Here is a 16,238-nt window from a genome sequence, read left to right on the forward strand (position 1 = left end):
GATCTCCCCTCCCCAGACCCATACGCCCACCCTGAAGAGAGACTGACTCACCTCATTCTTCACTTGGTTCTTCAGCTCAGCCCTCTTCCAGTGTCGCTTTTCGATACACCCATAGGTCTGTCAGGAATTCGAGGCCGTCCCTGGAAGCAGGGCTCTCTATGCTGATGTCTCCAAGACACCCACGGCCTCAGGGCATAATGTCTTGCTTTTCATTCCACAAGGTCTTCCTGGGTCCCGAGGGTGTCCATGTCTTTGGTGTTAAAGTTACAGTAAAGTTTTTTTTTTCTGACCCCCTCCATCTGATGCAATCCCCTAGATTGTGTACAAGGATGATCTCAACTGGCTGAAAGGCATTGGTTGCTACGTCTGGGACACTCCTGAGATTCTCCACGCCAAGCATGCTTACGATCTACGCAATGATGTGAGTTTGCCTTGTTTTTTGTTTTTTCAGCTCTTTAAAGTGTGTTTCCTTCTCTGTGTAGTCTAGCGTCAAGGGGAGAGTATGTAAAGTATAGACATTGTCACACCCAGCTGCGTCTCAAGTGGTGCTGAGGATGGCTGAGCTGGAAGAAGATTCTGAGGAGCAGAGCGCCCATTTCTCAGGAGTGCAAACAATGCAGACGAGCTGTCCCACTGTCCTCTGGTGGAGAAGGGACCCCTGGCTCTTCTCGCCACCTTCTGAACTATTTTGGATATATTAATGCACATATAATCCTCATTATGAGAAAAAGCTCGTTTGTTAGGAGTCTTTGATGCTATAGACGGGTCTATTTGCAAAGAGGATTAGCTAGGCAAAGTAATACTATAATCAAGATTTCAGGAAGAAAGCTTAAACATTCCTAGGAAAGCAGTGGTCAAGCCTCCTAGAAGACTCTAAAAGATCCATGTGACTGTAAGCATTGATTACGCCGATTGTTATAAAATTCAAGTGCATGTTAGCCTGTTGTAAATGCCATTTACATGGATGTAAATGTACATGTAAATGCCACGAGTTAAAAGCAACCAAACCCTCTGTGAAAACCAGCAATTTCTAATATAATGAATGGTCTAACACAGGCTTATTTTCTTCCTTTCGGCAGATCAAGTACAAAGCTCATGTGCAGAAAACAAGGAATAACTACAAGCTGGTTACTGACACTCCCATCTATGTTCAGGCTGTCAAAAGTGGGAAACAACTAAGTGACGTAAGTGCCCACTGGGAAAGTTACTGCTGGGAGAGTAAAGACAGGGCCACTGCTCCAGCAGAAGTGGGGAAAACCAAAGTAGGGCAAGGCCAGGCCTTTTCTCAATGGGAAACCAGAGTTGGTGCCTTAGAAAGTACTTAAGAGTCTGCTCTTAGGGCTTCCCTGGTGGCGCAGTGGTTGAGAGTCCGCCTGCCGATGCAGGGGACACGGGTTCGTGCCCTGGTCCGGGAAGATCCCACATGCCGCGGAGCGGCTGGGCCCATGAGCCATGGCCACTGAGCCTGCGCGTCCGGAGCCTGTGCTCCGCAACGGGAGGCCACAGCAGTGAGAGGCCCGCGTACCGAAAAAAAAAAAAAAAAAGAGTCTGCTCTTATTTCCTAAAACCTGATATGTTCCATCAGTTTCCTGGGGTGGCCTTGTAAGTGATCCAAATCTATGAAATCCATGGATTTAAAAAGCTTTTAGAGCTTCCAAGGTTACTTTTGTATCCTTGTGTTGTAAGCGACGGTTTATGCCTCGTAGTATCAGCCTTCTAATACATTAGTGCTCACTATGGTAAGATGAGGAGGGGAAGGTCTCTGCAGTTACAGATGTGGCCTCTACCATGCATAATCGGTGAGGCTTGAGAGAAGCTCTTAATCCCCCAAGCCTCAGCATCCTTATGCAGATGACTAGAAAGTGGATAGAAAGCACCCCCTGTAATGGCACAGTGACACAGAGCAGGCTGCCCATTTTTTTTTATTAACCCCAAAGGTTAATAAGCAAATATTAAATCCCACCAATGAGTCAGGACGTGAAAACTTATTCTTTTGGAATAGGTAGTGGTAAAATGCCCATTCTTCCTCTTCTTGTGCCTGAGCTGACTCTTCCACTGATTTTTCAGTGTGGGGTCCATACCCTGGCTGTGGTCCTGGTGGACAAAGCACAGTATATGAGATAGAGTTCCCAAGGCAAAGGGGAGCAGGCTATTACTTTTTATAATAGGAGACTTGGGTTTGTGTTTACTTTGCTTCTTTCTAACCCTGCTGCCGTAGTCCACTCAGCTCACTCTGCTTCTCTCTGTACCCAGGCCGTCTACCACCATGACTACGTGCACAGCGTCAGAGGCAAAGTGGCTCCAACCACAAAAACTGTGGATCTGGACCGGGCCCTTCATGCATACAAGCTCCAGAGTGAGGTGAGAAATGAGACCTGGACAGAGTGCCCAGCAGAAATCCAGGGCTCAGCTGACGAGGGCCAGGCCTCTGTAGAAGTGGCCTCGGCTTGGGCATCCTCAGCCTTTACAGTTTACATCCTGACCATGTAAATTGTAAAGCTTGTTTCATTCACATGAGCTAAACAAAACAAAACAAAAAACAGTGCACTGCTTGTCTTCCCTCTTGTCTGAGAGCAAGCAGTGGGCATTTTTGGAGCAATGCTTGCACAGAAGTTACATAGAACAGGGTCAGTCTACTATCTCTGCTCTCAAAAACCTTAAAATCCAAGACAAGATGACAAAGACAAGGCATATAATCATAAAAGACTATTTATTTGGGCTTCCCTGGTGGCGCAGTGGTTGAGAGTCCTCCTGCTGATGCAGGGGACACGGGTTCGTGCCCCGGTCTGGGAAGATCCCACGTGCCGCGGAGCGGTTGGGCCCGTGAGCCATGGCCGCTGAGCCTGCGCATCCGGAGCCTGTGCTCCACAACGGGAGAGGCCACAGCAGTGAGAGGCCCACATACTGCAAAAAAAAAAAAAAAAAGACTATTTATTCCATACAATAAGAGATAAAGCTAGAAATTACTGTTGGAATTCAGAAGAGAAGGAAACTAGATTCCACTCACGTAGTTAATATCCCTGTTCTTTGTTATCTGGTGGTGCTACTTTGCTCTCACCTTTAATGCTACTATCCTATACTGAATGTTAAAAGCAATTTGGTTTTTAATATTTTAAATACTGTTCTTACTCCTTTAGCTCCCCTGAGAGACAGACTATTTCAAATCACAGACAGAAACTCCTTTCCTCCTTCTGCCAGGAATATGAGCCTCCTGACCTGACAGCCTAACATCAAGACACTGTATTTATGGGGCCCTGGGGGCTTCCAAAGATGCGTCTTACAATTATGACTATCTTGGGGATTGGTGATGGCTTGAATATCAGCTAAGGGTAGGGTTAACCACAGAGGTGGCACTAGCTGCCGATTTACTTTTCCCAAATTCTTGCTGGTTGCCCTGCAGTCAACCAGGCATATGTTTAGAAACACAGAAGAATTATTTTCTATAAACCCCTTCACTCATTGCTCTTTTTTTGAAAGCAATATGTTAAGAGTAATTTGATTCATTGCTTGACTCTTAGAATTTAGTTAATTTCTTCTTGAAATCAATTCAATGAGTGTAAGTACACTAAGTATCAAATTGAAAACCTGGATCTGACTTGTTTAACTTAGATCAGTCGTTTGATGTAGCTCCCATTTAACCTGCTCTTCTCTGTCCCGGCAGAATCTGTACCGAAGAGCTGGCCTGCACTCCCTGCCCACTGGATATAGGCTTCCGGTTGACACCCCTCACTTCAAACACACCAAGGACACCCGATACATGAGCAGCTACGTGAGTGGTCTCCTCTTCATTAAGATGGGGCTTAAAGTGGGAAGGGGGACGCTAATATTCATTAACAGTCTATTCTCATCCCCCTAATCACACCCTGAAGTTTCAACATGATACCATGATGGGAGCAGGGAAGGGGAGATGGTGTGTTTTCTAGGGGTGCTGCTCCTGCAATTCGGCAGTGCCTGGGTAGCCCAGCAGGTTAGCGTAGGATTTTCATGGGGTTGTATCTGCACCACTCAGTTACCTTGGCTTAGCAATCGTGGCTGCCATGATGCCTCCACTTCTTTTGGCCTTAGCACAGAAGCATCCTGAACTATCCCAAGCCCTCTACTGGAAATGCAACTTCATACATGCACCACTGCTGTGTAGCGCTAGTGTTGTCTTCCTTCTGCAAAATTTCATTGCAGAAGATACAACATCACCGCATGTTCCTTTGAAAGGAAAGGCTCTGATACGTGCCCCACTACTTACCCTCTGTGCCCATTTCATAGAAATCTCAGAGGGGTAGTTAGACTCTCACTACCTGAGAGCATTGCCCAGGCATTAGCTCTGATACCAACCTTTCCCACTAGTGTCGGGTTCGGACTTGGTGAACAAGGCCTGAAGAAGCATAGGCTATCCCAGTGACTCGGCCTTCAGGTCATACCCACAAACCAACCATCAGTTGAAGAATGAGCTCTTCATTCCACATTGCCCTCCAGAGTCCTGGGAATCAAACATGCTGACCAGCAAAGTCCCATAGTCTGTGGCCCAATAATATGGTTTCCAAAGCAGAGTCACAGATTTAATCTTCTAACATCATTTTTTAAAGTCTATAAAGCCATTCATCCATCAGTCTTACAATTAGTCTCTTGTTTCTGCTTTGCATTTCTTAATTTCCTAGCCATATTGGGACTAAAAATACAGGTTTTTGTTGCATTTTGCATACCTACTTACAAACAGATTTAATCTAGGCAACCCTGAGTTGTATTCCTTTCTGGACCTGGCTTTACTAGCCAACAAATAATTTTCAAGACTCAGATTATTACAAAAATTTGGTCAATGACTTTTTTTCATACTTAATGCTTAGAGACTAATTTTCAAATGAAAGCGACAGCCCTTTTCCATTTGAGAAATGTGACGCTTACTCTCTGTTCACCCATCAGTGATCTCATTCTCACTTTGCGTCTGCAGTTCAAGTACAAAGAAGTTTATGAACACATGAAGGCAAATGGGTATACCCTTGGACCCAATGACGTCCCATTTGTCAATGTCCGAAGGGTCAACAACGTTACCAGCGAGGTACTGTAAATGTTAATTCTGTGGAGGAGTTTCAAAGATCATGGTTTTGTTTGAAACGCATTAAGAATTAATTGTATTTCAGTTATAAACTTACACATCAGCAAGGAGTAAGGAGATCCTTTTTGTCACCATTTTGATACTGATATCCTGTGGCAATGTTTTTTTTATTTTGGTAATGCCATTGTAGAGACCCACCCCATCCATAGATTATAATGCAAATTAATTCCTTCTTTTGACATTTGTATTCAAAAATCTTTAGTAAGGTTGCATGTTAGTCTGACTCATGAACCTGGTTTTCTACATAAACTATTGGTCTGAATATCTAACCCTACTATCCAACCATCTGATAGAAAGTGGAAAGATTGTGCTCAAAATTCTTCACCCAAACAAAATAAATATCACTTTCTATTTTTTCTAATTTCAATCATTTTCTGTATCCTTAATCTCACTTCTCATGGCTCTTTAAATATGTACAGTATTTGATTGTTGATTAGTGTATAGATGCCCTCATCATCCTACACTAACCATCTGGAATGGTTTTCCCTCCAATGTAGAGACTGTATCGACAGTTGTACCACAAACTGAAAGACAAGATCCACACAACTCCCGACACGCCTGAAATCCGCCAAGTCAGGAAGACACAAGAAGCTGTCAGCGAGGTCGGTATTTTCTTAGGAGATAGGGGAGGCCATGGAACCTAGGGATGAATGTCAACCATTCGGTCTCTAATTTATGTGTTTATGGGCATTTTTTTCCCTGTAGTTGATTTACAAATCAGACTTCTTCAAGATGCAAGGCCACATGATCTCTCTGCCATACACACCCCAAGTGCTCCATTGCCGCTACGTGGGAGACATCACCAGTGATGTAAGCATCTCATACGGGTCTTTCTGGAAGACTCTTACCAAGAAGCAGGCTTGCTCTCAGTATGTAAGCCAACCAGTCTTTGAGCAGCCTTTTGCATTGAGTAAACTTCTAAACTGAGTGTAGAACTTGGAGGTAAAGCAGTGTGGAAACAGGACCCCATATTTCCCCAGCTATGGAAATAGTAGTAAGAGGACCACTTGGGAGATACAAGAATGGCTGACCACCATTCTACATTCAACAGCAAATCATTACCAGCTCCTCACTCCAAGTGGCCTCTGTCCAGGTCATGTTTAGTATCTTTCTCCTACTTACCCCTGCTCCCACCCACTTTAGCTACTTCCTGCTGAAATTTTTTTTTCTCCTTGAATGTTTACTTCTCATAAAATACCACTCCATTTAATCTATGGTATTTTTCATCCATATAATAATAAAATAATAGCCATATCCTCTTCTCAGTTCAGGGTTAGCAATTTAAATTTTAAAAACCTATGGGACTTCCCTGGTGGCACAGTGGTTAAGAATCCGCCTGCCAATGCAGGGGACTCGGGTTCGAGCCCTGGTCTGGGAAGATCCCACATGCCGCAGAGCAACTAAGCCCATGCTTCACAACTACTGAGCCTGCACTCTAGATCCCGTGAGCCACAACAACTGAGCCCATGTGCCACAACTACTGAAGCCTGCGCACCTAGAGCCCATGCTCCACAACAAGAGAAGCCACCACAATGAGAAGCCCACACACTGCAACAAAGAGTAGCCCCTGCTCGCCGCAACTAGAGAAAGCCTGAGTGCAGCAACAAAGACCCAATGCAACAAAAAATAAATAAATAGATAAGTTAAAAAAAAATTTTTAAACCTATGACTCATTTGAGTTCAAGCAAACTCAGAGTACAGGGTGGATGTGTTGAACCAAAATGAAAGATCCATCACTAAAAAAGTATCACTACTCTGTCTTATTCTTGATTTATATTTGCTCATGACCAGCTATATTTCTATGCTTGTGACACAGATTAAATACAAAGAAGACTTGCAGATCCTGAGGGGACTGGGCTGCTTCCTGTATGACACTCCTGACATGGTCCGCTCCCGGCACCTGCGGAAGCTCTGGGTGAGTGCACACCGTCCCAACACGCAGCTCCTCCTGCACAGCTTCACCAAGCTGGGCAAGAGGAATCTGTCTGTAGCTTCCGTTAAGGGGAAATTTGCCATTAACTCACTGAGAAAGTCATGACCCACTCAAGATGATCTGTGCTTCCTAAAAAAGGTAAGGAGCTTAGTTAAATGACGGTTGTCTTTGGTCCTGCTTGGGAAGACCTCCAGGACACAGGGAGTGTCAGTGTGGCTTGAACATGCCAGCTGTGTGAAAGACAACGTGTGACCATGACATGCAATTCCTGAAGTGATTAATCAACTTGTATTTCCATTGTTGTTTTTTTAAGTCTAATTACCTATACACCGATAATGCGAGGAAGATGCGAGACAAATACAAAGTGGTGCTTGACACTCCAGAATACAGAAAAGTGCAGGAATTGAAGACACATCTGAGTGAAGTAAGTAAACATGTCACCACAAGGGCCTCCTTCCTCTAGCGATCTTTTTTTAGGTAATTATTTTGGGCCAAAATCTCCCTTCTGCCTTTAATTACAGAGTGGCCACCCTGTCTAAACAAGTCAGTTGACCTCACTTTGCCTCAATTTACTTATTTTGTCCCTTTTTAATAAGATGAGGCTATTGATACTTGCCCTACCTATGACTAGGACAGCTGAGAGTTTACATGATTTTATAGATTAGAGAGTCCTTCTGTCTTAGACTATTGTTGTCTCCAAACTGAATTTATTTCAAAATTTTCTCTCTCATTAATTCCTGCTGTCAGGAACCCTAATCATGGCAATGCAATTTGAAAAGTTTTTCAATGGCTCTCTGCTCTACTGCCCACTCAGGAAATTCCAAACAACTTAGTTTCATTTTCATCTGCCCCACCTGGCACCCAGGCTCCTGATTTATTGCCATTAGTTGTGCATAGATCTGATCCTCTCACCTACGTTGGTCCCTTGAGGGATGGCCCCCCATCTTATTTAGATGTGTATCCTATAGCGCCATAACAGATGTCCGTGTTTGCCAAGGACGAAATGTGCTCTCTAAAGGTAAGGACATCCCGCAAAGGTAAATGGTTGCTTCTATTAGAGGCCAGTGGGCCATTCTCATTCAACCCAGTTTGTTTCGTGACCTCGTTTATCGGACTCCATAAAGCTGTCAGGCCACCTCATTGACTCCGCATGCTTAATAACTCTGATGGCTGCTGTTTAGGGATCACTTATGTCCTTAGACTTAAAGAAGCCTTGGCAAATCAAGCGTTGTCCTCAGTGGAGAGGATGTGCAGCCTCCTGCGCTTGGAGTGAGCCAGGGCAGAGGATGATTCATTCTTCAGCTCTTACAAATGCTACATTGAGCACATTTGCTTTCCTGAGCACTTCCCTCTGTTATTTCAACCAGTGCTAGCACTCAGATAGGAATGAGTATGGGGTTTCTTCTCAGTAAAAGTGCCTCTCCATGCTGGCTAAGTATCAGAATCATCTCTGAAATATTTTAAAACTACCCTTGAGTGGGCTCCAACCTCAAGCCCCACACTAGATTCTCTATGTCTGGACATCTGCATATTTTTAGCTGCCTCACAGATGATTCTAATATTTAGGCAGTGTTGGAAACCACTGCTTTAAAATATCACATCTCTCCTCCAGCCAATAATTAACTAATTAAAAATTGTTTGGTAACTTAAAGTGCTTATTGGCATCTTTTGAAATACCTTTACTTCTCTCAGCTGTCTGGGTTCAGAATTATCTAAAACTTTCTCTTCTTCCCAATTCCTGTTGGGATTTTGTGCATATTATGCAACAACATTGAGGAAGAAAAATAGATATTGTTTAGTAGTGCAATTTCTCTCACACTTGCCTCACTGTAGAATGACCTGAGCTTGAGAAAATACCGATTTGAGCTACTACCCTGGATTCAGAAGGTCTGGGGTAGAGCCTGCAAATCTGTTCTTACTAAGGGGGTTTTAGGATCAGGTGAGTTTGGGAAACACTGGCTTAGTAAAAAGTTTGATGGCCAAAAGTTCAAGTTATTGACTTTTGACTTGTCTTTAAATTGTGCAGATTCTTGACACATATATATCTGTAGTACTAGTAAGCAGAGATGTTGTCCCAAGGAGTATAAACAATGCATACCTAAGTACAGGGGAAATACGCTTCAAAGGGAATCGTAGAAATGGCATGGGAGAGGTGGGTCTTAGTTCCAGAATTACTTCCAATTTGTTGTGTGACTTTTTCTAATTCACAACTTTAGCACCCTAATTTCCTGAGCTAGAGAATTGGACTAGGTAATGATTTGGGCTTCTTTTAGCCATAAAATTCTATGATTTTGTCGATTTGATTTATTCAAAAATTTAGCCTGGGAGAAACAGTAAATTTCTGTTTTGTTTATCTCCTTTCTTTCATTGGTAACACCAAAAACAGCCCTAAGCAGATGAGCTATATTTTGTTTCAACTTGCACTTGTATATAATTTAGATGTAAAGGAATGGACACGTACATACATGTGTATATACATATTATTTATTTCCTACATTTTATCTGTTCAACCAGCATTTTTATCCATGATTAGGATTCATTTGTTATCCATTTAGACTTTCTCGTTCACCTCATTATATTAAATATCCTCGATATTTATTAGAGGGCTACTGTTTTTCAGATCTTCTATCTAAATATGAGGTGATAAAAGAATGATAAAACTGAGCTCCTGCATTCTATGGGCTCATAATCTCTGGGAAGAAACAGACATCAATATGATAAATGGTATCCTATAGGAATGATCAAGACAGTATGGTCTCCAGGAGTTCTCCAGGCAGATAAGAGTGGGAAGAAAATTCTAGGTAGAAGGCACAGTATGGGAAATTGGCCATAATGAGTTCTAGAAACTGGGACTAGTTTCAAATATCACATGGGGAGTGTGGAAGACTGTTGGGAAATGAGACTGGAGACATGGGATAGAAGAAGCCAGGTTATGAAGACTCGTGGGTGATATATTAATGATCTTGGACTTGATGAAAAGTCATTGATGAATTATTTCTGAGCAGGATAGATCTGAGCATTAACATCTAATTGGATCTGAACTCTAAGAAAATCTCTTTCTTGGGCTTGTGAAAGTTGGGTAAGCCATGTGAAGTGTCCAATACAGGATTTGGGAAGGTGGTTTAGAGGCTCTTAAGGATGTGTAGAAAGAAACAATACAGGAGGCTGAACTAGGGCCATGGCAGTGGGAAAGGAGAAGAAGGTCAGATTTAAGGAGTATCACAAAGTTAGGAGCCCAGGATTCATGACCATTTTGATGTGGGAATGAGGGAGAAGGGGTCTAGGATGACTCCCCAAGTTTCTGGCCTGCATGACTAGGATATCAAGGAACCATTTAACAAAATTTGAAAACCATCAACCTCAAATTGATGGTTGAGGTCCTGGGTAGAGATGAGGTTACCCAAGGAGAATGTATAGGGTAAAAGGAGCCAACCCTTAACTCTAGCTAATAGCAGCCTTTGGGGGAGTGCAGAACCATAGAAGGAAGCTGAGGAGTGCCTAGAAAGATGGGAGGCCCCCTAGGGGAGAATGGGGGAATGGAAGGCAGAGAACAGAGTTCAGGAATGAAATTGCTGAGCAGTTACAGTTGCTGCAGAAAAGCATTCTAGGATGTAGCAATTGTAATTGTTTGTGGTAGTCTTAATGCAATTCACTTCATTGGAGTGGTTGGGTGGAAGCCAAACTATTGCCTTGTGAAATTAATCAAAAGAGAGAAAAAGGCAAAACACATAGTTTGCTTGGTTGTGAAAGAAAGGAAAAAGGCCATTGGCAGAACTTGGAAAAGGCTTAATGAAGGGAGGGACTTGGGTCTGTTTGCAGAAGAAGGGAGAGGGCTGGAACATCGGGAAGGTTGAGGGTAACTGCTAGAACAGGGTCCTAGAAGGGACAGGTGAGAAGGGAACAAGAACACAGCAGGTGGCTTGGAACTCGGACAGGCTGCAGAATGTCTCTAATTTTGATACAAGGAAAAAAAGAAAAGGAAGGCTAAGGAGGTTAAAAAAATGTATTGGTTTATTGGACAGAAACTGAGATTGCTGCAGTGGGAGAGGCCCTGCTTTTTCTCTGAAGTAAGCAATAAAGGCATCTGCAGAGCATAGAATGTGTCCATGAAGCAGAAATGATGGTTATGACTGTTTTATGTCCAGCTGGTGTACAGAGCTGCAGGCAAGAAGCAGAAGTCAATCTTCACTTCAGTTCCTGATACTCCTGATCTTACAAGAGCCAAGCGAGGGCAGAAGCTTCAGAGTCAGGTAACATTCACACATGAAGATTCATAAACCTGCCCCAGGGGGTGGTTCTGTGTGCCTGACCACTCCCGTCAGTAGCAGACCCTCACACTTGGTCGTCCTGATACAGCCTCATGCTCTTTAACTTCAAGAAGCTGCTTTCTTTGGGGCCGTCTTCACTATGGTATGTTTTACATGAGCAGGTAATGCCATGTCTTCTCAGGTCTATACAACGTTAGTCATTGGATGAGTGGTCTGTGGATTCCAGGTGGTGAAAATAAATTTTTTAATTCATTCCATAGGACCTATATTTTGTCCACAGATAAATGAAACCACAATTCATGCATTCAGGCAAAAATGAAAAAAAAAATATGTTGAAGACTATCAGAATTCCTCTCATTCTTCTATCAGCATTTTTTATCACGTGGATTTAGACTAGACCACACTCAGCAGCAGGAATGTTAGATGACTGGAGCGTGTATATGTGTTTCCTAATGTGAGACAGAGGGAGAAACAAATAAACAGAAACACACATAACAACAACAACAAAAAAAAATCAGGACAATAACAAGTAGACACTGCCCTCCCATCTTAGGGTTAGAAATGAGTAAAGAGGACTGAATACTAAATAAGGGGTATTTTATCTCTGTAACATCTGATCCCTATTCTTTGTTTTTAATTTTTATTGGCGTATAGTTGATTTATAACGTTGTGCCTATTATCATTCAGTATCTGTATGTTGAACTTGCCACCAAAGAGAGGCCACATCATCATGCTGGAAACCAGACCACAGCCTTGAAGCATGCTAAAGACGTGAAGGACATGGTCAGTGAGGTGAGTTGGGAATTCAGCACCCAGGCACTGAGCTAAAGAAACAAATCCTTTGCTAAAACCTTCACCTGCTTGGGAGTTCCCTGGTGGCCTAGTGGTTAGGATTCGTTCACTGCCATGTCCTGGGTTCAATCCCTGGTGATGAACTGAGCTCCCATAAGATATGCAGCGTGGCCAAGATAAAAATAAATAAATAAATTTAATTAATTAAAAAAACCCTTCACCTGCTGCCTCTGATCAGAGAGCTCATTTCTAGAAGTTGTGCTCAACAGCATCAAGAAACAGAAGGCAGAGCTATTCTCTTAACGAGCATGATCCGGTGTGTCCCTAGGCTGGATCTGTTCCATGGTTGTGAATTGGGAGGGATGAAGACACTTGAACTTAAATTTCTCTCTCTTCCATCTTTATTTCTTAGAAAAAGTACAAAATTCAATACGAAAAGATGAAGGACAAGTACACTCCAGTTCCAGATACGCCAATCCTCATCAGAGCCAAGAAGGCTTACTGGAATGCCAGTGATGTATGCATCCCTCCCTTCTTTCTTCATTGTGATGGGGCAGCTGAAGTGGAAACGCCTAAGAAGCATAAGCTATTACAGTCATATCCATAATTCAAAGTCCTGGCCCACAGTACAGATAGGGAGAGAAACAAAAACACAAGAGCCAAACAAACAGGCACAAACAATACCATTTGGCAAAGTCGCTAAGAATAATGCTGAGAGATGCTGAAAACCTACTGCTTTTCTCATTGCTCTTCCAAGCAAAAATATGACCCTTTCTTCTAATTCTTTGGTGGCATTTCCTAGGGATACTTGATATTGCTTATCCATAAAATGTTGTTCTTGGAAACAGCCAAACACGGTTTCAAATCCTGATGCTGTGATTTGCCTGCTGTATGATTCCATATAATTTACCTAATTCTTCTGAGTCTCTTTTCTTATATGTGAAATGAGGATAAGAATTGTGATAATTAAATTAGACTAAACAAGATAACAGATACACGTTTCTAGCACAGTGCAGGGCTCTTAGTTGACACTCAGAAAATGTTTGTTCCTCCTCTTGATCGCCTAAATCATGTGAATGACATGTTTGTTAGAATTCACAGGGACAGACTTTCATTTCCCATACCACGTGATCAAGGACAGAGTGCCTTTCAACGGTAATGAGATTATCTGTTAATGAAGATATGAAATGAATCAACCCGGTTAGATGGCCAGTCCTTACCAGTTTTGTGTCCCAGAGCCCAATTATGAATGCATTGTACCTATTACCAGAACCAGGATCTCTGGAGGACTGGTTGGGACTTAACCCAGCCAAAAGCTCAAGCAACCCCCTCACCCTCAATTTAGCAACATAGCTCTAGGATTTCAAGCATCTTAAGTGGTTACAGTAATCCCTAAGCAGAATTGTGAAAGTGTACAGCAAATTGGAACAATATCTTAGTTCCGTAATTTTGTCAGAAATTTTCAGTTGCAGCTAAAAGGAGTCTGCTAGTTGGAAGAAGACCATGTCGGTTTGCTTAAAATATAAGCTGAAAAAATTATATGCTACCCTCAAAATCTATTTGCTGGGATAGTTTTTGTCTTCTTGTGACAACCCCATCTTTATCACTTCAAGGTTACTGTTGAATATTAATCTGAACCAAGCTTGCGCTGCATCACCACTTCTCAGGGATGTCCACACAGTGAAATTGGCCCCGGGAGCTCATTATACACCACTGGACAGCCCTATCCCCAGGGCTTTGTCAGTACCAATACTGGTAACTCTAACCTTTGAAATAGTCCAGCTGGTATGTGGCATTAAATTTAGCCTATCTACCGTGGCTATCTCCACAAGTAGAGCTAAAGGATCTTAGATTACCCATCTGAAAAACAAAGTTAAAGGCCTCCTTCACTATGTGTTTGCTCAGCTACCCAAAAAAGAAAAGATTCGTTCGAGATTGAAAACAGAGTGCTCAGAGAAGTACTCATTTTGTGTAGATGAGATGAAACTTCTATGATATTCTTAGGTTAAAGTCAGAGCTGTTGACCTTTGAAATACCACAAAGATAAAGATTGAAATGGAATAAAATTTTAGGACTGCTCCATGGAAAAGGCTTTTAATACCAGGAGTTAGAAACTAAATCTTTCTCCTTTTTCCACATACATTAGTATGTCTTGGGTTCAACAAAGTTATGCTTCTTTTTTTTTTCTTCTCCTCCCAAATGAGCTTTTTGTCTGCTTGTTTTACGTTTAAATAAACTTTTTATTTTAAGTAGTTTTAGATTTACATGAAAGTTGCAGCGATAGTACAGAGAGTTCCCATTATAGCCTATACCCAGTGTCCCTTGTTGTTACCACCCTACAGTACCATGGGACATTTGTCACAAATCAATATTGTTACATTATCATTAACTAAACTCCACACTTTATGCAGATTTCTTTTGTTTTCTCCGAATGTCCTTTTTCTCTTCCAGGATGTGAAAGAGGTTTTTAATCTCTCCCAAATTTATTCAAGGGAGAACTTAAGAGATATAAGACTCAGGAGAGTTCAGGGTTAAAAGAGCTTAGTTATTTAACTTGGGAGTTCGTTATAATCCATGTGCTTTTCCTCTTTCCAGCTACGCTATAAAGAAACATTTCAAAAGACCAAGGGGAAATACCACACTGTGAAGGATGCCCTAGACATCGTTTATCATCGCAAAGTCACAGACCACATCAGTAAAGTACGCCCCTATATATTTCTACTTGTGTTGGGCTCAATAACCCACCATAATTTTTAAAAGTATCCTCCCTTTCCTAAAACTCTCTGGAGACAAATGGACTTTTTTACATTAAATTTGGGTAAGATGTTAAAGCCGCCTTTGTGCTTTTACCACAGATAAAATACAAGGAGAACTACATGAGCCAGCTGGGAATCTGGAGGTCCATCCCTGATCACCCTGAGCATTTCCACCATCGAGCAGTCACTGATGCAGTCAGTGATGTGAGTCTTGAAATCTTCTATTTTTACATATGAATTAATATGTCCACATGACAACGAAATCAAACACTGCATAAAAACTGATTAAACACTTGACTAAATTTTAGCTCTTGTGTATGGATGTTTAAGTCATAAAGCTCATTGCTAAATAAGTGAGCTTCAACTCAGGAGACAGAAAAATATATTCAAATTTATAAACCTTATTTTTCTTCTAAATGTGTTACATCATAATACATGACTGGAAGTGATATATTTCATGTAAATGATAACCTATTTTTGAGCAACTGAAGAGACAACTTCAGGACAATTAAGCAATTAAGACACATGACAATGCTCATTTAGAAAGAAATTTCAGCTCTTTATATGAAAATACAGCTGCGGAGCTAATGATGTACTCTCTAGGCAAGTATGCCTGTTAAATTTGAATTGCTTTACTTGGTATTAAAATGAAAAATTCCATATGCAATACAGTACACCATAAAGTGAGCAGAAATCAGTATTATTGGAAATGTCTCTTAAATAATTATTTCAATACTTTATTATTCTATATACCTTAGTGATCAGACCTTCTATTTGTTCTACTTGTATCGATGCTAACCTACTGCTATTTGGAGATAGGTACTTAAAACTCTCTGGTGATATTCTTCTCCCAGGTAAAATATAAAGAAGATTTGACCTGGCTTAAAGGCATTGGTTGCTATGCCTTTGATACCCCCGACTTCACTCTGGCTGAAAAGAACAAGACTCTCTACAGCAAGGTATATATCTACTCAAGGGTAACGACCATATCCATGAAATGTACTCCAGTGCCCACAGAGAGAATTAGTACTGAGGAAACAGCTTCTCATATTTCCATCCCTATCCTTGCTTCTAGACTCTAAAGTTGGAGTATATACTACATTATTCACTCTACTCAGGAATTATTTTAGTATTGGCCTCATTGACAATAGTAATCATTTATTTACATCACTCATTTGAATTTGATAAAAGGCCATCTCAGTACAACTCCTCATGGCTCTTCCAGAATTTCCTAATATGTCTCTGGGTGATTTGATATGGAGGCAAATAGAAAGTGAGATTATTTTAATCTACAAACTTGACGTGTGACTTGAAGCAAATAACTTTGTTTTTATGGCCTCATTTTCCTACTTACAAAATAAAGCAGTTGGATTAGCTTCCTT

The 16,238-nt window shown here is 41.6% G+C and overlaps 1 protein-coding gene and 1 long non-coding RNA gene across 5 annotated transcripts in view; one reads left to right on the top strand and one right to left on the bottom strand.

Moving 5' to 3' along the window:
• The window catches only part of NEB (nebulin), a 225,010-nt gene that overhangs the window by 164,011 nt on the left and 44,761 nt on the right, over positions 1–16,238 (top strand). The window contains exons 110-124 of the mRNA XM_060302454.1: positions 317–421; positions 1,080–1,184; positions 2,254–2,361; positions 3,662–3,769; positions 4,943–5,050; positions 5,605–5,709; positions 5,813–5,917; positions 6,924–7,022; positions 7,354–7,464; positions 11,186–11,290; positions 11,996–12,100; positions 12,513–12,617; positions 14,696–14,800; positions 14,956–15,060; positions 15,711–15,815. Coding sequence (XP_060158437.1) covers positions 317–421; positions 1,080–1,184; positions 2,254–2,361; positions 3,662–3,769; positions 4,943–5,050; positions 5,605–5,709; positions 5,813–5,917; positions 6,924–7,022; positions 7,354–7,464; positions 11,186–11,290; positions 11,996–12,100; positions 12,513–12,617; positions 14,696–14,800; positions 14,956–15,060; positions 15,711–15,815 — 1,584 coding nt within the window. The remainder of the gene's footprint in view (positions 1–316; positions 422–1,079; positions 1,185–2,253; positions 2,362–3,661; positions 3,770–4,942; positions 5,051–5,604; positions 5,710–5,812; positions 5,918–6,923; positions 7,023–7,353; positions 7,465–11,185; positions 11,291–11,995; positions 12,101–12,512; positions 12,618–14,695; positions 14,801–14,955; positions 15,061–15,710; positions 15,816–16,238) is intronic.
• Positions 1–16,238, bottom strand: part of LOC132597618 (uncharacterized) — an 81,156-nt gene that overhangs the window by 36,023 nt on the left and 28,895 nt on the right. The window lies entirely within an intron of this gene.

Source organism: Globicephala melas, chromosome 7, assembly GCF_963455315.2.
Source record: "Globicephala melas chromosome 7, mGloMel1.2, whole genome shotgun sequence".
NCBI lineage: Eukaryota > Metazoa > Chordata > Mammalia > Artiodactyla > Delphinidae > Globicephala > Globicephala melas.